This window comes from Cetorhinus maximus, chromosome 13 (genome assembly GCF_964194155.1).
Source record: "Cetorhinus maximus chromosome 13, sCetMax3.hap1.1, whole genome shotgun sequence".
Taxonomy (NCBI): Eukaryota; Metazoa; Chordata; class Chondrichthyes; order Lamniformes; family Cetorhinidae; genus Cetorhinus; species Cetorhinus maximus.
Genome location: NC_135891.1, coordinates 91352983 through 91375212, shown reverse-complemented (window position 1 = coordinate 91375212; position 22230 = coordinate 91352983). Strand labels below are relative to the sequence as shown.

Sequence of the window (22230 nt, the reverse complement as noted above, 5' to 3'; positions counted from 1 at the left end):
ATTTAATATGAGTTAGTCAGTGATGGAATAATTAACTAATATCCTACCAGACATGATGGTTAAACAGCTTGACAAAAGGGTGTAGGATTTATAATAAATGGATTTGAAATTATGAGTAGAATTTTACGCCGGCGGGCTTTTACGGTCCTGCCGAAGTCAATGGACATTTGAACAGCTCGCACCGCCCCCACCAAAATGGGGCCGTAAAATTCAGCCCGATGATTCTATCTCTTGTCAATCAATCTTACAGAAATTCTTCTTATCTCTATCACTATATATGTATGAAAACCTTAAAGACAAAGGATGTAACATTTTAGTTGGTACTGTACTTTATTTTGTCTTCCAGCATTGTGGTTAATGTGTTTCGGCAAGCTATCTTAAAGCTGCAGAGAAACGGTTTGTATGTTATTGTAACAGCAAAATAGTGACAGACACTGTTTAGACAAAGTCTATTCCTGAGTGATTCTTCTGCAATATTAAAGATTTATGTGGAGCATCAACCTAGAGAGCTGTTATTTTCACACCAAGAACCTCTGACTCACTTACTCTGTGAAAAGACAATTTCAATCCTTTAGTGTTCAAAATCTCATTCAGAGGTATTTCTTTGAAAGTATACAAATATGACCACAGAAATGTTGCAATGTAAATTTTTCAGACAATTTTCTATTCAGTGTATTTGACAGTAAAATTAAATACTGCTTTAAACTCCTAGAATTCCAATTTTTAACATAAGAGATGCCATTAATTGAATAACTTTACATGTATGCATGCTGCAGCTTTTCAGCTAGTTGAGCCAACAACAATGGTGTCTATTATTCATATTTTATTTACTAATCAAAAATTAGTCACATCTAGATTTCCAGTTATTCTCATGTGGCTAATGGCAAATTTACTGGACAACACTACATTGCATTTTAAATGCTAAGATAAATAATAACTTCATAGGAAAACTAATAGGTTTTTGCAACTAGGTTGTGGTTTCTTAGGGCTATCTGTGCTTCCAACACAAACCTAATGGTGTGTAAGACAGACTCCAGTAGAGTCAACCTGACATGTGTTTATGAAAACTAATCCTATTTATTGAAAATATTTTCATTAGAGCAGTAGTGCTGCAGAATTTTCTCCTAAGAATATTGGTTAATCCCTGAAAATGAGCATGGGGATTGTGATGTACAATTGACCAGCGTCCATTCATTGTGTTGCAGACATGCACAGTAAATTAATGCTGCCTGTTGGTTTATATTGGTGCTGTGTGCAGCCAGTGCTACCCACACAGTTCATTGACTGCACACATCAGCAGGGGGCGATAACGCACACAGTTAGCACCACTTAAAGTAGCCAGCACCTCTTAAAGGAGGGGTGCACTGTAGTTGCAAGAAATGGTGGGAGTAATTTGAAAGCTGAATCTGTGCTATGATATTCTAAGGAATGGTTGAACATTTAAGAGATCGTACACCAAGATTTTCAAGCTGTACATTGGAGGTCTTGATGGAAGAGGTGGAAAGGAGGAAATATGTCTTATATCCACAGAGGTGGGGGATAGGAAGTCCTCCAAACAGATGTTTGGAAGGCAATGGGAAGAAGCAACAGAGGTCAATGCCAGAAATGTTTCTCCAAGAACATGGATGGAGTGCAAGAGTTTCATGATCTCACTCGAGTTGTCAAGGTGAGTGCCTCATCTTCAAATGGCATATCCTACCAATTGCATCAGTCACCTCATCCATTGCTTAATACATCAGACTTGCATCACCCATCTACCAACAAACTCCACTAATTAGTACATAACTCTACAATTAATATGCTTTACCTCACCCTCACAGACTTTAGCATTGTTGCAAGCTTTATACTCTCAACCCACATCTCACACATTTTGGCAGCCATTCAACCCCATCACTCAAACATATTGCAGAACATTCACTTCTTTTTGTTGTGTCACTAGACCTTCCTTTGTCACTATTCCATGCAGGCTGTGGAAATCTGGGTGGCAGGAAGTTGGGTGTAGTGTTATAGAACGATTTGCAGGCTACACAAAGACTGACAAGGACCCCGATGTGAACGCTCCTTCTGCGGCCCCCAGTACACTCATGATACACTTCTTTCTTCTGGGAGAAGATGGTAGTAAAGAACTAGAGGAGGACTAGTATGTTTTAAGCCCCATGGAGGAGATAGTGCTGGCCATCATCTCTGAGGTTGTGAACAATGGGGGAGCTGAAATGATCAATGATGAGGGTATCTGCATAACTAATCCTCTTCTCAATGCACTCCTGCTTTAACCCTTAATCTCTTCTGATGTAGAAACTGCAGATGGTGTAAGCACGCATTTTTGACTTTCTCTTCTTCCTTCACCACAACCTAACTCTTGTCCCTTTTTCAGATACTCAAAAACTGGAGCTTTCTGTGAGTGGAAGAAGAGGAAGAAAACAGTGTAGAGCAAGACACACTGTCAGTCGATCTTCCAGTCGCAGTCCCCAGCTCAGTTACTGACTGCATATATTTTAGAGGCCAGGATAAAGGAGGGACCTGCATGCGGTGAGACACTGGGGGAAAGTGCACAGGAGTCTGAAAGGATAGTGCAGGTGCCAACATACCAGAGGCTGAGGTCGTACACTAGTTCTGCTGCAGAGGACTCGGATGAGGACTTTGATTGGCCAGGTTGCAGAAGAAGGATGCTGGAAAATGTTTGGTGCATTGTAAAGCTTGCCAAACATGCACTCAATGGACTGATTTTCATGAGAGGGCAGACTGCAGGCTCTCTGGAAGAAAAGTCGGACCTGAATAGACCGACTTTTAAACAGCCTTTCTCACAGCGATAATACACTGCTGGTGGGCTAAACAGTGGACAGGAAATCCCACCCTCAAGAGCTGCTGGCTGGCAGCTCTAGCAGCCCCAGTAGTGCCAGACTCAGTACTGGGCGCTGCCGGGATCGTAAGCATCTCCATGAAGAAGAGTGATGGAGACTGGAGTGAGGTAAAACCCGGGTTTTTTGGGCGGAGAGCAATCAGAGAGCTGAGGGAGGGGGGAGGGGGATTGGGTGGCTGGGTTTGGAGGGCAGGTCAGGAGGAACAAATGGGTGGTTGACATCTTGGGGGGGATGGGGTTCCACCGATATGCACAGAGCACCCCATGATTGATGAGCCCCCCTTTTCTTTCCTAAAAGAAACTGTTCCAAAAATGATCTTTGCACTCTGGTCCACCTGCTACTGCCCAGCATTTATGGCAGTGGAGGCAGATGGAGGCTCTTAATTGCCACTTAGCTGGGCAATTTTAGGACCTCAAGGGGCCTAAGGATCGACAGCCCAGTGGGCACATTACCCACCTCCTGTATTATGGGGAACAGGTCAGGGGTGGGTGGGGAGGAGGTCGGCTGGACACCCAACATATTTTACGTGCCCTCCCTTCCGAAACTGCGCCCAGCGAGGAACCATAAAATCTAACTCAATGTCAAAGACCTCTAGCAATAACTTGGCAAGAGCTTTCGAAAATGGAATGGGTGGTCATCTCCATCATCATGCTTATGGAACCCAAAATAATGCAGTGTATGCTGGCTGGTGTCACAGCTGTTACACTTGAGAAAGTGAGGTGATGAGGGATAGAACTAGAGCCATCTTTTCACTTTACAAGCATTTATTTACAGAGATAGACATTACAGGCATACACTTTCTAAGTCCAACAACACAGCTTCAGTCTGCTACCTCTTTTTAACAACATGGGAGTGTTTAGATGGGTTTATTCCATTTAACCAATTATTAAGTCTGTAGATACCTAGTTAAAATTGGGAATGGAGTGCAGTTGGATCTGAACCTGCATGGGGAGACCCCAATGGGTTTCAAATCCATCCCCTTACCCACTTACCATGACTAAAGACCAGCTCCTTCTATTTATAGGGCCACAAGTGAATTCCCAGTTAACGCCCTTACAATTATACAATTAAATACAATTAATATAAAAATAACAGATTCTCCTTCTCTCTTTTAGTAAAAATTAGTCAATATGTACAACCAAAATTTTAAAACACATTAAATCAAAGACCTTCATATTCTGTTCAAAGTGTTGCATTGTGAAATGACCCTCCCCTAGGACTGCTAACAATTTCTTTGCACATGCATTTCTTTTTGTTAAGCAATCTAACAGTTCATTATTTGCATCCACCCAGTTAACTTCAGAGATTTATTTTCATTCCAGCATTTGTTTCGAACCAGAAAGGTCGATTTATAACCTTTCCTCACTCACACTTTTCATAGAATGCACATTATTCTACAAGGAACAATTATCTACAAAACATTCAATGGGTATACTATCTTCAGTACACCCATTATACAGAATCACATTCAAAATATTTGAAAAATGGAATCCCATATCCTCTTCCTCGACAAGAGCCAGTAGGCAGATAAATTACTTATAACAAGCCTTTTATTTTCTTAGCTTCCCAAGCCAAAGGACAGCATTTTCCATTCTCACCCATCAGAAACATTATTAAACCAGCTGCACCAGAAAGAATATCCATCAGGAAGATTAACAAGGGAAGCATCACTAAAAATGAATAGCTTCATGTTCCATGAGTCACCTAAGGATGGGGGACATAAACATGCAGTATTCAGATTTAACTTCATAATGCAAAAGCAAAATATTGCATAAGTTGGAAATCTGAAATAAAAACAGAAAATGCTGGAAACACTCAGCAGGTCAGCAGCATCTGTGGAGAAAGAAACTCGTGCTGAAAAGTCACAAACCTGAAATCCAGTTTATTTCTCTACAGATGCTGCCTGATCTACTGAGTATTTCAGGAATTTCTGTTTTTATTTACCTTTACAAAATTCTCTGCTTTATGGTATTTCATCATTGTACTTAACTGGAACACACCAAAGCTAGCATCTGGACTAGTCTGAGTGCACAACCAGTTTAACTGAACAATCAAGCTTCACAATTTCTCCATCTCTTCTTTAGATACAATGGGCGGAATGGTCCAGTCCCATTGGATTTGAGCATTATGGTGGGCCAGGGGGGTGGGGGTGGGGTACAACTCGACATGAGGAGAACACCGGTTTCACGCTGGTGTGAAAGCACAGTGGGATCATCCGATGGTGTCTGTCATGGCAGAACGCGAATCTCGCTTTAGGTCACCGTGAACACAGTTTGCACCCCGCTAATAGAATGTAAAGTAAGGCCTGACCAGGATCGTCCCACCACGCCAGATTTTATGTTACGCCGGCGGGAAAGCACGCTGGCCCAGAACACGTCTGGACAAATGTGATGTGCAGAAGTCGGAACTCACTGTTAGGGCCTTGCTCAGGTCACGGACATTGGAGGAAAAAAATGCAGGAGCCCTACAGCTGACTTCGGCATGGGTCCTCTGGAGAGCCAAGGCCTTGAGGGCCCCGGCTTGCTTTGGCTGTCCTCCTGTGGGCCAGCTGTTCCCTCTGCAGTGATAGAGGATGAGGTTGAGGAGGTCATAGGCAAAGGGGACTCAGAGGGAGTGGACAGCCTCTGAGATCCCTGAGTGGATGACCCAGGGGTGTCCAGCTGCTGCTCCTCCTTCCTTCAGGTGCTCGAGGACCCCAGCCTGACTCCGTGAGGGGAAGGAGCATCTGGAGGGATGTCAAGGTGTCCCGTTTCCCTCTTGTATTGCCACTGCAGGAACGCACCCATGGCTACCACGGTGGAGTGCAGGTCTGCACACACCTCCACGTTCTGCTGGACCAGGGTCCCCATGGCGTCCGCCATCCTTCCCATGGAGAACTCCATGTGCGCGCATGTGGGAACCATTTCATCAGAGAGCAGCTGAATGTACTCCTCTGACTCACATGCCATCCTGTTGAGGGCTTCCAACAGCTCTGCGTTATGTTTTCCTGCCTTCTGCTGACTCTGATGAGTTGGAAGGCCGAATCCAGAGGCTCGTCATTTGACTTGGACCTCACAGGTGCCCCTTCCCCAGCAGACCTCTGAGTGCCTGGGAGCTTGGCTGATTTTGCCTCCTCCTGCTGCGGACACATGTCTATGCGGTGACCACCAGATTGTGAACCCAAGCCTGCTCTAGATCTCGGTCCCACCAAGGTACGTGTCTCTGTGCTGGTGGATGGTGTGGATAAGTGCTGTTATGGGTCTTCAAGGCTGCTTATTTCCAGCTCTTCAATGGAGGAGGAGTCCTCTTGGCTGGCGGTGAGGACCTGGATGGAGCTGAGGGACTGGCTGGCTGAGGGTGTCAGTTGCTTATCAGAGCTCTCTGCAAACCAAAATAAAGATAATTAGTGCATGGCAGCAGAATCAAAAGCAGGAGAGAGAGCACTCACAGTTGTGTTGAGAGATGGATGATGTGGTGCAGGATCCTTACGTGGGTGTTCACCGCCAACCTCAACATTGCCGCAGGCACGGTCCACGTCCTCACCAGTCAACACAATGGCACGCTCCTCAAAATGAGTGGAGGGCCTAATGTGGGCCACTCCACCTCCGGTCTGGGACCTCTCCCTGCTGTTGTGAGGCAGCTTCTCCAGCATTAAAACAAAGAATGTGAGAAGTATGCATGGCACTACGTGGAATGTTTGTGTAGTGAGCAGAGCCATTGGCGGGATGAGGGCACAAGCTCCAGAGGATATGAGCCTGAGGATATGAGCCCGATGGAGGCCTGAGGGTGTGTGTGAAAGTTAGTGTTGTTCTCCCTTCATGGGTTTGTGAGTGTGTGAGCTGAGAGTGTTGAGATTGTTGACTTACCCTGGCAGAATGGTTAAGAGAATTCATCATCTTCCTGCACTGGATGGCTAATCTCTTCTGTGCTCTGGTGGCACTGACCATCGCTGCCATCATTTCCCAGGCTGGATTGATGACCCTGGTGGACCTCCTGCAGCCAGAGAAGGGGCAGAGGACATCACAGCAGCCTTCCACTGTGTCCAGCAGGCGCCCCAGAGAGGTGTCACTAAATTTGGGGCTGCTGTCTTCTTTGCTTTCGGGGCCTTGGGCAGTCCTGGTCTGAAGACATGGGGCAGAGTTTTCTGTCTGTTGAGTGGGCTGTTTGGGAGCGGGCACAGGTGAGCGCGGAGCTGATCTGGGCAAGGGGGTGAACCCTGGCTGCTTGGTGTGAGTGTACGGCTGCACCAGGGTCACGATTCACATGAACCCTGCAATGTTTCACTCAGGTGGGGGTGATAGGGATGCAGTGGCAATCCAGGTACAGGGTGGACTAATCAATGCTCCTCTCTCCTTTTCAGGAGAAGACCGCATACAATAACTCAGAGCGGATGCAGACTGGTGGAGGCCAAGTACAGTTGGCGGTTATAACCAGATATGAGAGGAGGCTCTGGAGCTGGAGAGGTGCCATGCGCCCAGGTTCACCGGTGGCGGTGAGGCTGTGGTGCCAGGGGGAGGTAAGAGTGCCAAGCACTGAGGTCACGATGTCTGTCCTTGCAACCATTTCACTGTTGACTGTTTAGTGAATTAAGCTTCCAATATGGGTTTCCCATTGACTATGGAAGGAGTGCATACTGATCCGGGGCCAGGCATGCACATTGACATTGTCTCGACTTCAACTAATCAACTGTCCTTGTTCTTCCTTTCAGCCTCACCGGAGCAGGGCCGGAACGAGGAGGCAGAGGGGCCGCCACTAATACCTGAGGGCCCAGTCAAATCACAAGCACCAGCGTCACACCATCTCAGCCTGGCAGGCACCAGTGCAGATACTAGCACCTTGGTGGGGATTAGATCATCGGCTAGTGTCCCGGGGCACAGTGGTGAGGGCACTTCACACTTGCTTGAGGTGCAGGCGGAGACAGAGAGTGCCCATGGCGTCGGCAGTTGGAGGACTTCAGGGGAGCAGGAACATGTTCAGTCAGCGGCTGATGTTGTGCCTCTGGAGCCGTCCCTGAGGCAGCAGACGCTGGACGTCCAGCAAGGTCTGCGGGAGGATCTGGTGGAGATACATGAGGCAATGTGTGGCATGGTCTCCGTGATGGAGCAGTCTATGCGGAGCATCAGCAATGCAATGATCCTCATGGTCGAGTGCAATGCTTCCTCCACGGAGACAGTGGTGACTCTCATGGAGAGGCTCCTCCAGGCGAACAATCAGGGCTTCCTGGGGGTGCATTCGGACCTTCAAGCCCTTACAGTGGCATTGACCTTAGCTGGTCAGTGTCAGTGTGGGAGATGGATTGGGCACCCAGTATCCCAGCTGGGTGCCCATCCATCAATGGCGAACAGGGAAAATCTGTGCCCGCCCGCCCGCCAGCAATCCAGAGTGTTTCCTGTGAATGCATTATTAATGAGGCAGGAGGCGCTGGGAATGCGACAATATGGTACGAAAATCCGCTATTGCTGCCGGCGGGTAAAACAGCTTTTTTCATGCCTGCTACTACACTTAGCTCAAATCTGGGACGATTCTGCCCAACATCATCTTTCTGTGGTGGCCTAGTGCTATTAACTGGTGTGAGAGGGACACTTTCTAAATAGGATTGTTGATTTAAAGTTAGTTCAGGCCTCCTTCATTTAATATCTAAACCAATATATTTAAAAGCCCCAGAAGTCTGACTTCCAATTTTAAATTCTACCCCAATCTTATTACTAACTTATTTCTCAAATTCCGCAGTACGTTCCTTAAAAAATCATCGACATGGCATCATGATGATGCTTGAAAGTTTTCCTTTTTGGTACCAATAAAACATTGGGGGATCTGCTTTTAGTTGAACACAACCTTTTCTCAGTGAACCAGATCTTACCGAACAGTACCATATCCTGGAAGCATCATTCGGGCCATAGACACATATGTTTAGCTTCCATTGTTTTTCTTCTGCATCTGCTGCTCCTTTGGGCAGTCTCATAAGCACTTCTCTCTGAAAAGTATTTCCCTGCAGAAATGTAGCTTTTATGTCAATTGACCTAAACTCCCATGAATAGGTGACCAAAGTGCTAAAAAAGTTTTTAAGATTTATTTTCTAGCTGTTGGAGGGTTCATTCTAACATTTGCATTGAGCGGTCATTCTTCAAACCCCTGGCAACTAGCCTCACTTTTGCTTTAAGTCTCATCTGCAAGGACTTTTCAGTCCATCTATGCAACTAAGCTCTTTCCAATCATCTAAATCCCTTTGTTTTGCTTCTCTACTAGTTTATCCTCAAGCTTATTGACACCCATCAAAACTTCATGATCATGAGGATTTCTATTTCTAGTTCTGTTACGAAATTGTTCTGTGGTCTTTATTTCATTGTATAATCTATTCAAACTACAGCCTCTATTTCCACTTTTATGTCTGCTGTGACTACTACTGTGAGATTTTCCTCTTCCACTAATGGGGGCTCTTTCTCTGGTATCTGATCATTTTATGATGCAAGAGCCACTCCCTGACTCGATATCAGTACTTGTACTGAGCTTACTTTCCACTCTTTCACCCTTTCTGCCAGTCCATGTTCTTGGCCATCATCCCGAGCATTCAACCAGTATTAAAACTTGGCAGTAGCCTTTCCTGCATGTCCTACAATTATCGCAACCCCCCCATTCACTAGACCCCTCTGGAAAATTTGTCACTCGAATACCCGCTCTGGGCAATTAGCCTATAGATAGGATAGCTCTGTCATGTATGTCATGATCAATCACATTACTGCTATTCAACCCTTGATTTATTGCATTCTGTTCCTCAGGACCTTCATCACAAAACACATGAGCATTTGAGGTAGAAGATGCCTTGTTTAATTCCGATCAATCATAAGGAATGAAATTTAACACTTTGATTGCTATGTTTGATAAGTACTGTCTTTACCATTACAACTTATTTATTACTTCACCAGGGTCTTTCTATTCCCTATGGCCCTCTCTTTTATATTATACTAAATCTCCTGAATTGAAGTCTGTCTCAGGTGGTCTTATATGATGTGTCAGAGCAGGAGGACGATTGCACAGAACAGAAAGCAATTTGGGATTCCGCTCATAGTCTAATTGATAGGGACCATATCCTCCAATCATCTGAAATTAATTCTTTGTATGAACCAACCATACCAGCAGTTGCCAACTTGCAATTTGGGTGATTAGCTAAAATTTTATGTAGCATTTCATTGATCATCGCATGATTTCTTCCAGAGTCTTGTGCTGAAAGAACTTCCAACTGCAGCATTCATGACCATAATTTTCATACTTTCGCACATATCTCTGAAGTCTCATTGTCAAATTACCCTCCATTATCAGTCAGAAGCTTCACTGGTGTCCCAAATCCAGTCCCTATCCATAACTCCATGATTTCGTCTATATTAATCCTTTTGTCCTTATTATGTATTATGTCTTTTATGTAGAAAGACTAAATCTGACCATCAGATCTATAAAATGTATAATAAAAATATCTCTGTCTTTGTTCCATACCTTTAGATCCATGACAACTACCTCGTTAAAATCACGTGCTAATGGAAGGCTTACAATAGGGAATGGTGATGTCCTCCGATACTTTTTATAGATTTCACCATTCTCGCTATCTTTTCTATTAGCTTCATATACACTTCATCAACACACCTGCATCTTTGAGCAGGATTTTTAACTTCTGACAAGTATGGTGAGTAAATTATCTATGGGTAGTATTTAGTGGAGGTGAGAAGGGTCATACCTGCCAACCGGAGAGCCATTGAGAGCCACGCGTCACCTCCTTTCAGGAAGAAAAGCTGAATTAAGTACCAATTAGGCACTTAACTGAGCAGGGGTGGGCCTTCCCTGGGATCAGGTACCCTGGGGACAGAAATCCCACCCCAAAGAGCTGCCAGCTAATCAGAGGCTGGCAGCTATGCAATGCTCAGCAGCACCAGTGAGAACGGTGGCTGCTGCTGACACTGTACTCACCTGCGGCCTAGGGTACCGAGGGACCCAGGCCACAGGTGAGTGATGGCAGGAGGATGGGTGTTCTGGGGTGGGGGTCGCATGGGATGGGGAGAGGTGTTGACAGCAAGGGAAGGGGGGTGACTCTCAGCATCCCCTCTCTCTTCCCAATGCTGGGCCTCTTGATCAGGCATTGAGTGTCTTTGAATAAGGGACCCCTTAACCACAACAGGATTTGTCTTTCAGTTTTCCCACATGGCAAGTCCTACGCCCACCACTGGATCAATACCCACAGTGGCAGGATGAGGCCCTTAAGTGATCATTAATTGCCCGCTTAAGGGCTTCAATTGGTGGCGGGGCAGGAAGGCTGTCCATGAGCAGAGGCTCCTGTTCTACCTGCTCTGCATACTGGTGGTTGTTATTAAGTGTATACTTGCATAACCTTTATCAAGCTGGTTTCAGGCACACTTGTAATCATATCTTTGAGCATTGGGAAGGTATATACACCTAACAGCCACTACAGAGCCCAATTTCTTACCCATCATCTTTAACTGAAGCAATCTACCTGCTAAATACCACTTAGTTTGAGCATGAATGTTTCCTACTTTTGTCAGGACTAAGAACCAATCTCCATCTTCAAACTGGCAGGAGAGGTGGGATGGCAAATGGATTAATATACTGTGCTTTTAGCTTTGTAATTTTGATTTAAATCAGTACTTTATTGACAACATTTTCCTTTGTTGGCTGTAAGGATTCACCATGAAATAAGTTTTTGGTCAGTCTTACCCTAGTTTCTAGGGGGCAGTGCAAAACACCCCTGCTTTGGTAAATTAATGCAGAAAGACTGATGGCGGAAAGAAATGGATCTGGTGGTGCACTTTTCAGGTTTGATCTTCAGTCCTTTATTACAGCAGAGTAGAGGGAGGTTACTCTGCATCAAACCTATTCAAGATCTTCTTCTAACCCTGCACTGTAGCTGAACGAGATGCTCTTGCCTGTGGAGCTTTATTCTGCATCTATCCTTGTGCTGTACCTAATCAGGGAGTACTTGATGCTGACCTTGGGTATTAGAATTAAGCAAGTGTTCCATTCTCCAGCACTAACATTTCTCGCATTGATGAGCACAAATTTCACTAGTTTTGTCCTTGGACCCAAAATTCCTAACAGACACAAAGACAGAAATGTGCTTCAAATAGCAGAGGTTCACTACATTTGTAATCAAATAGATATGAAACACTTTGGGCTGAATTTTTCCAGACCTCTGGGAATGGACTGACAGGTAGGAAGGCAATACAATGGCGAGGGAAGGCAGGAGGTGGCATGCCCTTCATCTTCCCACCACTATGTCATATCGCCAGTGGTAGGGAAGATGGTGGATAGCCCTCCTACCAAGAGGCCAATTATTTGGCTAAAGTAGCCAAATAAAGGCGTCTTCCTGTCTCTACTGGCATTTTTCTAGCAACAGGGGTATCATCTGCTGCGTGGAGAGAATGCCAAATAGACTCTGGCAGCCTCCGGGTAGGCACCAGAGATAGGGAAGGCCTCCTTTCAGGTACTCTTCTTGGACCACCCCTGTGGGAAGAGTGCCATCTGCCCTCACCAAAATCCCCATCCCCTCGCTGGGGTCTGCCTGACTAGCCCTGACTACCCCAGAGGCCACTTACCAGACAGTGAGATGCACATTCATCACTGCACCCTCCTCCTCTGGGTGCAGCCCCAGCAGTGGCCACCGCTTCTGGTGGTGCTGCTGAGATGCCAGCCCTCTAACTGGCCAGCAGGTCTTGGGGGCGGGCAGCATCCTTAATAGGGATCTAATTGGCTGCTGCTGACAAAGTGCAGCCCCGGGTCCCACTGAATGATGAAAGGAGGTTACCACCTCCCTATCCCCCACTTTTGGGCCTGTTGCCAGGATCCCTGCCGTCAGGACTAAATTTAGTCCTTTGCTACTTTAGAAAATTTCCATATAGATCACATTTAAAATATTTTGGCAAGAAATATTCTTTAATGATCATTTTTATTTTTGAAGTGATCAATTGCAGGAAGGAGGTTTTGTAGACTATGGAAACAGCTGAGGTTAACAAAAAGCGTTATTTATGTAAAGATGGCAGAGAATGGCTAATTACTTATCTCTCACTTAATTTTTCAGAACTAATCCGTTGTTGTCTAACTTGTAGCTTTGTGAAGATATAGTTGGAGTATCTGCTAACAATGTAATAGTATCTGAAATTTAGCCAACAGACCTAAAGAAAAAGACAAGAATCTGCGTGACCATATAAGTCTTCAGTAGATGTCACGGTATACATGGGGTCACCTACTAATGATGAAACATAATCACCTAAATCGAGTAATGTGATCATTAACTAGTCTTTAAATCTGTACAACAGCTTTTCTTTGTATGTGTCACATTTTTTATGAGCAACTGTGAAGAACTGACCCCTGAGAAATTAGTCCATATTTTATAGAATCCAAATGATCCAGAAAAGAGATCTATGTGAAGTATATCTGTGATTAGCTGACAATGTATATTTGACATACATTTGCACAGCTTATTTATGCTCTAAAAGATCTTGTGGCATGTCCTTTATCTGTAATTCCAGCTTTTAGTGGAACAATAATCAAGCCCAGAGTACAGTGATTCTCAAATCAGTAGGTTGTGACCCTTATCCCCTAGTTTTTAACCTCAGCTGGGTAGTGAAGGGAAGATCTATGCATATTACCATAGCATCCCCTACAGCTTATTTGGAGAACAGCATAGGCTAGGGGCTTGACAATGCAAATAGCTCTCAGTAGCTTCCCCGTTGAATTAGTGAGCAGCTGAAAGATATGGAGGGGAATGTTTACCTAGCTGACCTCAGCTAAGTGGGAGTGTGGCAACTACAATTTTCCTGAATGTCTCTGGGTCAGGAAATGAAAAATCAACTAGGGTTCCTACTTCCAACCATTGTCCTGTGACTACCAGCTAGAAAATGGATGTTAGATGAGGATATGATTGGGCTTTCTTGTGATGCCCGCCATGGTTGAATAGCCTACCAATTTTCACTGCCATGGCAAACGTAAATAATAAATATATTTCTAGAAAATGGAAGAAACCTAGATTTAATAGTCACCAGAGACTTGGAACTATGAACTAAGTTTGGGTATGAGTTTCCCAATTCACTCCGCAAACCTGACTGCGGAGAAAGTGCCTTGGATGGTCTGATTTTGTTCTGAGGGGGCGGGTGTTAAAGGGAGTTGGGCCTGCTGTCCCTGGAAAGGGTTTGGAGGCAGCTGCAGGGGCTGTCAGGTGTGGAGGCAGACTGTGTGAAAAGCCTGCCTTGGTGATCTGGAACTTCATTCCAGCTGGAAAAAAAACCCAAAAAGCAGCCTTCTAGCCCACAACCCTCACAATCTTTCATCCCGCCACACACTTTCCATGCCCCATCCATGCCACCTCATGCCCCCTAACCACCCCATGCCCCCTCATACCCTACATGCTACCTCATGCCCAGAACCCACACCCCATTTCGCCTCATACCTTACATGCTAACCTATACCCCTCTATCCACCCCCATGGCCCCTCATACTCTACATGCCATCCACCCACCATCCTTTGACCTCATACCCTCCATGCCAACTCACCAAGTATCCACTATGGAGATACCTCAGGACCCATGCTGAAATGAAATAAAGTTCTAAGTGTCTATTGCAGACTTTATTTAAAAACAATTCTCATTCTTAAAACTCATTCACTACATTTACATTCCTTCAACTGCATAATCTCTTATATAAACAAACATTTCATTCAAGAAGTGCTTAATCCCTTATAAAAGCAAGCATTTGTATTTATAGTTCCACATCAAAGGTTTGTAGAACTGTCAATCAAACTATGAAATGACAGGCACCAGACTGTGATAATGATAGATTGTGAAATCAGTCATGCAGCCCAAACCCTTTATCGTCCTCAAGCTTATGTCAACAGACAGAGTGAAATGGCAAGCACTGATTTTTTTAAACTGCAGAATGTTTTCTTAAACATAGCCCAGGAGATTTAGTGCCTTGACAGCATTTTTTCCCCGCCCAGTGGTTTGACAGTTCCAATGAGATTTAAATGCCTTGACAGCTTGACAGTTCCAATGAATTTGACAGTTCTAATGAGATTATCCATTTTTTCCATACATTCATGTAGACTTTTAACAATCCCAAAGAACACTTAACCTCTCACAAAGGGCACCTGACCTTTCCCAAAGGTGTCCCTGGACCTATCCAAAAGGGTCCCTTACCTCTCCAAAATGGTACCCTACCTCTCTAAATAACTCTGGCAGCTTTAGGAAATCCCACTAGCGAAAATTGGATCTGTTTGAAGGCAGCTGAAATTTCACATGTGCAGTGGCCTCTGTGAGCCACAGATGTGCAAACTACAATCCATCCTTGTTCTCCCCACCCCTGGGCGGAAATGGTGGGTGCTGGGTTCAGGGGCTAGCCTTCTGAAATTGGGTCTCCGGTGCCATTTTGGCTATGCCGGAGACTCTCTCTGTCTTTATAAAAATTCAGGCCATAGAGTGGTTGGTTTTACATTTTATAGACAGCAATTCTCAAATCTGCAGGTCACAACGCCCCCAGGAAGCCACAAAATTCATTAGTAGGAGCTGCCTCTATGTTCCCTGATATGCCCCTTGATGGCATCCCTAGCTCCCCCTGCTATTTGTTGCATCAGGAGCTAACTCTCAGCCATTGATGAGTGCAGTAATTCAAAACCTGGGATAGTAAATTCTGCATGCAGTACTCGATTATAGGCTTGGATAAATTATTACCTGGTGAATTTCAAGTTTGTTTAGAATCATTCACTCACTGCCTTTATTCATTCAGCATTGTATGATTCACATCTTAGACCCATTGGTATAAATGTTTTCTGTTCGGTTCATATTTTTCAAAAGTGCACTCTGTGTTATTGCAGGTATCAGTACAGGCAACATGCGTTACATTGACTGCAATGAGTGTAGACAGGTGGTATGTAACAGTATATCCACTCAGATCCCTGAGGCAGAGAACACCACGGGTGGCTATGGCCGTCAGTCTTGGGATATGGATTGGTAAGTGAAAAAGTCAAGGACAAAAATGCTTAAAGGACAATTATTAATGGAAATATTTGGTTAGTATTTTTTTTAGAGGATGCTCATTCAATCCTCATATAGTAAGAAATATTTTCTTTGTAGGAAAGAATACTCATTGACAACAATAACAATAGGTTCACTAATGTTCTTCAGGAACGGGTAACTGACATTCCATCATTTTAGCTACTAACTTAACAGTTAAAATGTAATTTAATTTTTACAACCACTATAAACAAACAAATATGGATGATAAATCAATCTTTTCCCAAATCAAACAACATATCATAACTTGCTATTCATTCCTGACAATCCTCAGTGTTAGCCTTCTAGACACAGATTAATCTGGATAAAATGTGTAATTAAATTGCAAAATAAGATGATGTCTTGGTTACATTAATCTGGCCCCACCATAGGTGTCTTTGCCTTAAGCTGCCTAGGCCTTATGTTCTGGATTTCCCTTGCTAAACCCATGCAACTCATCAACTCACTCTCCTTCTTCAAGGCACTCTATAAAGCTTACCTTTACGCACAAGCTTTTAGTTAACCCTTCCTAATCTTTCCTTCTGTGACTTGGAATTCAGTTTTTGTTTTGCCATGCTAGCATCTTGGCATATTCTTCCATATTAAAGTGGCTATAAATGTAAACTGCTGTTCAATTGATTCTATTGGCTCATATTGACATTCCATTAAAATAATAATTGATTCACTTCATGAAATGGCAAAAATAACAATTGGAAAATCTATAAAATGAGATATAAACTATACTTTTATATGAAATGGTGGCCTCTTGTAATCTATTGCAGGGTCTTTTATTGTGTCCATACCGGTGGCTATGTATCAGAAGATTCAAAATGGATACTGGTTTGGACCCCAGGTCTATTGCAGTGAATCTTTCCCTTCAGCTTCCCATGAGAAGGCCTTCATTCTGCACAACTTCTTAGCTGTCTATCTTCTCCCATTGGTCACGATCTGTGTATCTTACACTGCCATGCTGCATCAGATGGGGCGACCAGCTGTGGAACCCATTGACAATAACTACCAGGTAGAATTTATTTATGCGTACTCTATTAATTTAAAGGAAACCCTCTGTGCTTCAAATTACTTATAAATAGTGCCACAGGAAAGCTACATTTTTTTGATGAAGTTTTCATTTGCAAATAGGCTCCCGAGTGATCAAGTGGATTAATACGCCAATACATAACACCACAAAGAAATAAAACATTGGTTAAAGTGTGTAATGCAGCATATAGAAGATTCCTGCTTTTTGTTTTGACATCATGTGGTGACTTGCCATTTTCCTGCAAAGAGAGCGAGAGGAAGAATCAGAGGGATGGAATGGAATCAAGGAGAAAGAGAGGGAATTAGAAAGAGTGCAATATAGTATTGAAAGGAGGAAGGAAGGAAAAGTCAACAAAAGTAATTTGCTTCTTTTATGTAATGTTCACAGGAATTATTTTCTGGAAATTCACACTCAATCACTCACTTTTTCAGAACAGCTTAATCCAATTCAGGGTCGCAGGGAGTCGGAGCCTATCTTGACAGGCAATGGGTGCTAGGCAGGGTACACCCAGGGCGGATGCCAGTCCATCACAGAGATGGACATTCGCATGCACACACACAGCCATACACACGAAGGGGCAATTTACCGTAGCCAATCCACCTAACCAGCATGTCTTTGAATGGTGGGAGGAAATGGGAGCACCCAGAGGAAACCCACGTAGACACGGGGAGAATGTGCAAACTCCACACAGACAGACACCCGAGGTCAGGATCGAACCCAGCAGTAGAATCTTTGGGTCAACGGGCGGCTGCGATCGGCAGGCCCCGGGAGCGGCTGGGGAACAGACCACCGACAGGGACCAGCCCCTGACTACGATTTCACGCTGGCTGGCCAATTAACAGCCAGTCAGCATGAAACGCGTGCTGAAAGGCTCAGTGCTGCTGGGGTCGGGGCACGAGAAGGGTGAGCGCTGAAGTCTGTGCGGGCATGGGGGGACGCGCAATGAAAGCTCCCTGAAGGCAGGGAGCTGCCTCATGGAGCTGAAGAATTTAAAAGCAATCAATAAAGATTTGAAACTGCAGAAAAAAATATCCACACATCGGATTCGCTCACATGAAAATAAAGATGATGAAAATGTCCAAACTTTAAAAAAAAAATTAATAGTGGAAACCTCATCCCACCCTCGGATGAGGTTTCATCAAAAAGGCAAAGTCCGCTTGGCAGATTCGCCTGCCCGCCCGCCAACTGTAACATTGGATAAGCAGTGAAAAATCGCTACTTTAATGGCCTTAATAAGCCTCCTAATTATTACCAGGGGTGCTGTTGACTCTAGCATGGGCTTGCTAACCGAAATATCACGCGAGTGTGCGATGACATCGGGATGCTCGCACGACGTCATCGTGTGCTATTTCACACTCGAGCATGTCAGGTGTGTGCCTGCATGCCAAGTGGAAAATTCTACCCCAGAGTTAGGGAAGGAAACTATTAAAGACGTTCAATTACTAATTATTAGGTTGTTTAACTAAGTACCCATTTGGTTGTATAAAATGTATAAAAGCTGAGACTAGTTCTGTCTGTGGAGAGTTTTATGACAAGCAATAAAACTCTGTCTGAAAGGGTCTGTCTTGGTCTCGGTCTTCATTTCTAAACATCTTTTGGAACTTAACACACAGCTCCCTGGAGCTGTGAGGCAGGAAATTCATACTCATGAATATTATTTTTAGTTCAGTTAGAGAAATAGATTTGCAAATCACAATTATTTTAACACTTACAGTAACTAATTAGAATAAATGGTTAAAATCAGCCATTAAATATGTCTATCAGAACATCAAGGCTAAAAATCCTCGAGTCCTCTTCTATTCTAAAATTAAATCAGAAATATTTCATCTTGTTAAAGTTCCACTTTTGCTGCAGAGCTGACACTGAAGTCCTCAAAGGGTCAATTTTGACTAAGGATGAAATTAGTTGCTTCAAAAATTTTTTAAAATCTAATTAATCATCAGCAAAACAAGTTTACACTTTTTCAACAGACTCTGTAACAGGCATGTGGATCCTTACATCCAACTCTCCTTTCTGTGCTCTGGCTGTCCAATGCTTCTACCCTCCATAAACTTGAGGTCATCCAAACTCTGCTGCCTCTGTCTAGCTTGCACCAATTCCCATTTACCCATCTCCTCTGTGTTCACTGACCTACACTGGTTCCCAGTTAAGCAACTCCTCAATCCTAAAATTCTTATTCTTGTTTTTAAATCCCCCCATGGCCTCACCCCTCCCTATCTCTGTAATCTCCTCCAGCCCTATCATTCTCTGAGACATCTGCACTCCTTCAATTCTGGTCTCTTGAGCATCCAATTTTAATTGCACCAATGGCAGCTGTAGCTTCAAAGGCTAAAGCCCTAAGTTCTGGAACTCCTTGCTTAAATTGCTCTATGTCTCTGCTTCTCTTTACACCTTTTAGACAGTCCCTAAAAGCTACTTTTTTGACTAAGCCTTTGGCCATCCACCCTCATATTTCCTTAAGTGGCTTAGTGTAAAATTTTGTTTGATAATGCTCCTTAAGTCATTTTACTATGTTAAACGTGTTATATAAATACAAGTTGTTATTGTTATGCACAGGTAGTAAAGTTGAAAACTCCCCTAACTGGTTTCTCTGCTGTGGAGTAAAGGAGTGGCGAATGTTCTAAACTGCTCTAAACAGGGGGATGGGAACCTGAGCAGCGACACAGAGGAGGGGGAAATAAGGATAGAAACAAAAGACAGAAAAGTAAGAAGCAAAAGTGGAAGGCAGAAAAAACAAGGGTGAAAAACAAATGGGGTCATAGTGCAAAATAAAGCTAAGATGACTAACAAGATTAAAAAGACAAGTTTAAAGGCATTGTATCTTAATGCATTCACAATAAGGTAGATGAATTAACAGTGCAAATAGATATAAACGGTTATAATAGAGTTGCAATTACGGAGACATGGCTGCAGGGTGACCAAGGATGGGAACTGAACATCCAGGGGTATTCAATATTTAGGAAGGACAGACAAACAGGGAAAGGAGGTGGGGTAGCATTGTTAGTAAAGGAGGAAATCAATGCAATAGTGAGGAAGGATATTGGCTCGGAAAATCACTATGTGGAACTTGTTTGGGTGGAGATAAGAAACACCAAGGGGCAGAAAACGTTAGCGGGTGTTGTCTATAGGCCCCCAAACAGTAATGGAGATGTAAGAGAAGGCATTAAGCAGGAAATTAGAGATGCATACAATAAGGGTACAACTGTAATCATGGGTGACTTTAATCTACATATAGATTGGACAAACCAAACTAGCAATAATACCGTGTAGGAGGATTTCCTGGAGTGTGTACATGATGGCTTTTTAGACCAATACATTGAGGAACCAACTAGAGAACAGGCTATCCTAGACTGGGTATTGTGCAATGAGAAAAGATTAATTAACAGTCTTGTTGTGCAGCGTCCCTTGGGGAAGAGCGACCATAAAATGATAGAATTGTTCATTAGGATGGAGAGTGAAGAAGTTGAATCCAAAACTAGGGTCCTGAATCTAAATAAAGGGAACTAAGAGGGTATGAGGTGTGAGTTGGCAATGATGGATTGGGGAACCTTACTAAAAGGGTTGACAGTGGATAGGCACTGTACATCCACATTTCCAAATATATCACCATTTAAATAATATTTTGCCTTTCTGTTTTTCCTTGTACACCAGTCAATGAAAGTAAATAGGCAGGTGCAGCAAGCAATTAGGAAGACAAATGGTATGTTGGCCTTCATTGCAAGACGATTTGAGTTTACAAGTAGGGATGTCTTACTGCAGTTATACAGGGCCTTGGTGAGACCACACCTGGAATATTGCGTGCAGTTTTTGTCTCCCTACCTAAAAAAGGATATACTTGCCATAGAAGGAGTGCAACGAAGATTCACTAGGCTCATATCAGGGATGGCAGGACTGTTGTATGAGGAGAGATTGGTTTGACTGGGCCTGTATTCACTAGAGTTTAGAAGAATGAGAGGGGATCTGATTGAAACGTATAAAATTCTAATAGGGCTAGACAGACTGGATGCAGGGAGGATGTTCCCCCTGGTTGGGGAGTCTAGAACCAGGGGCCACAGTCTCAGGATACAGGACAGGCCATTTAGGACTGAAATGAGGAAAGATTTCTTCACTCAGAGGGCGGTCAACCTGTGGAATTCTCTGCCATAGAAGGCTGTGGAGGCCAGGTCACTGAGTATATTCAAGAAAGAAATTGATAACTCTTTGGATATTAGGGGCATCAGGGGTATGGAGAGAAAACAGGAATATGGCGTTGAGATAGAGGATCAGCCATGATTATATTGAATGGTGGAGGAGGCTCGAAGGGCTGAATGGCCTACTCCTGCTCCTAGTATCTTTGTTTCTATGTTTCTATGTTCTCTAGCCAGAGGGACATGTAAGAACAATTGAACATTCTGGAATTTTGCTGGGTTGCCTTTGAGAGATCAGAAAATACTTATGCAGAACTTTCCATTAAAATTAAATACTGGGGTACAATCCATGATAGCGTAGATTGTACAGAGTCTGTGAAAGAATAGGCTTGATGGATTGATTAGTCTTTTGTTATTCCATGCTTTCATATGTTTTCATGTTCTTATCACAAACTATAACTATATTTTGCAGGTGCAACTTCTTGCTGAAAGATCAGAGGCCATGCGCACAAAGATCTCCAGGATGTTGGCAGTTATGGTCCTTCTCTTTGCTCTCTGCTGGGGTCCCATCCAGTTATACATCCTTTTCCAATCTTTCCTTCCAAACTTTAACAGGAATTACTACACATACAAAGTCAAAATCTGGGCCCATTGCATGTCCTATACAAATTCCTCCATCAATCCCATAGTATATGCATTCATGGGAGACAATTTCAGAAAATCGTTCAAGAAGGCATTCCCATTCATCCTCAAACAGAGAGTTGGGAATACAAACAATGGAAATGCTGCTGGCAACACGGAGATGCATTTTGTTTCATCTGGAACATAAGAAAATGGCACACTTTGGAATATATTACTTAAACATTAAAAATATTTTAGTTGATTCAGGAGGGAATGATAGGGAGACTTTATATCATTTGTATGTTAGAATTCCATTCTATTTGGCTAAGTGCCAGGCACCCATTAACTAAGTCCTTCACACTTTAGTTCACATGGGCGAGTAGTTGATCCTACACAGCCTGGATTGGCAGCAACATCAGCCTGTTTACATATAAAAAGATGCTACTTATCACTCACACGATCGATGGATTTTGAAAAACGTTTTATGGTATAGGCCCTAATAAATGTCCCACACCATGTATAACTGAGGCATTAAATCCAGGAAGGCCCTAGGATTAATT

At 43.6% G+C, this 22230-nt stretch overlaps 1 protein-coding gene across 1 annotated transcript in view; it reads left to right on the top strand.

Annotated features, from left to right (window-relative positions):
- Positions 1 to 21878, top strand: part of LOC144689224 (G-protein coupled receptor 54-like) — a 39870-nt gene extending 17992 nt beyond the window's left edge. The window contains exons 3-5 of the mRNA XM_078556330.1: positions 15706 to 15841; positions 16666 to 16904; positions 21522 to 21878. Of these exons, the coding sequence (XP_078412456.1) occupies positions 15706 to 15841; positions 16666 to 16904; positions 21522 to 21878 (732 nt within the window). The remainder of the gene's footprint in view (positions 1 to 15705; positions 15842 to 16665; positions 16905 to 21521) is intronic.
- Positions 21879 to 22230: the final 352 nt, after the last annotated feature.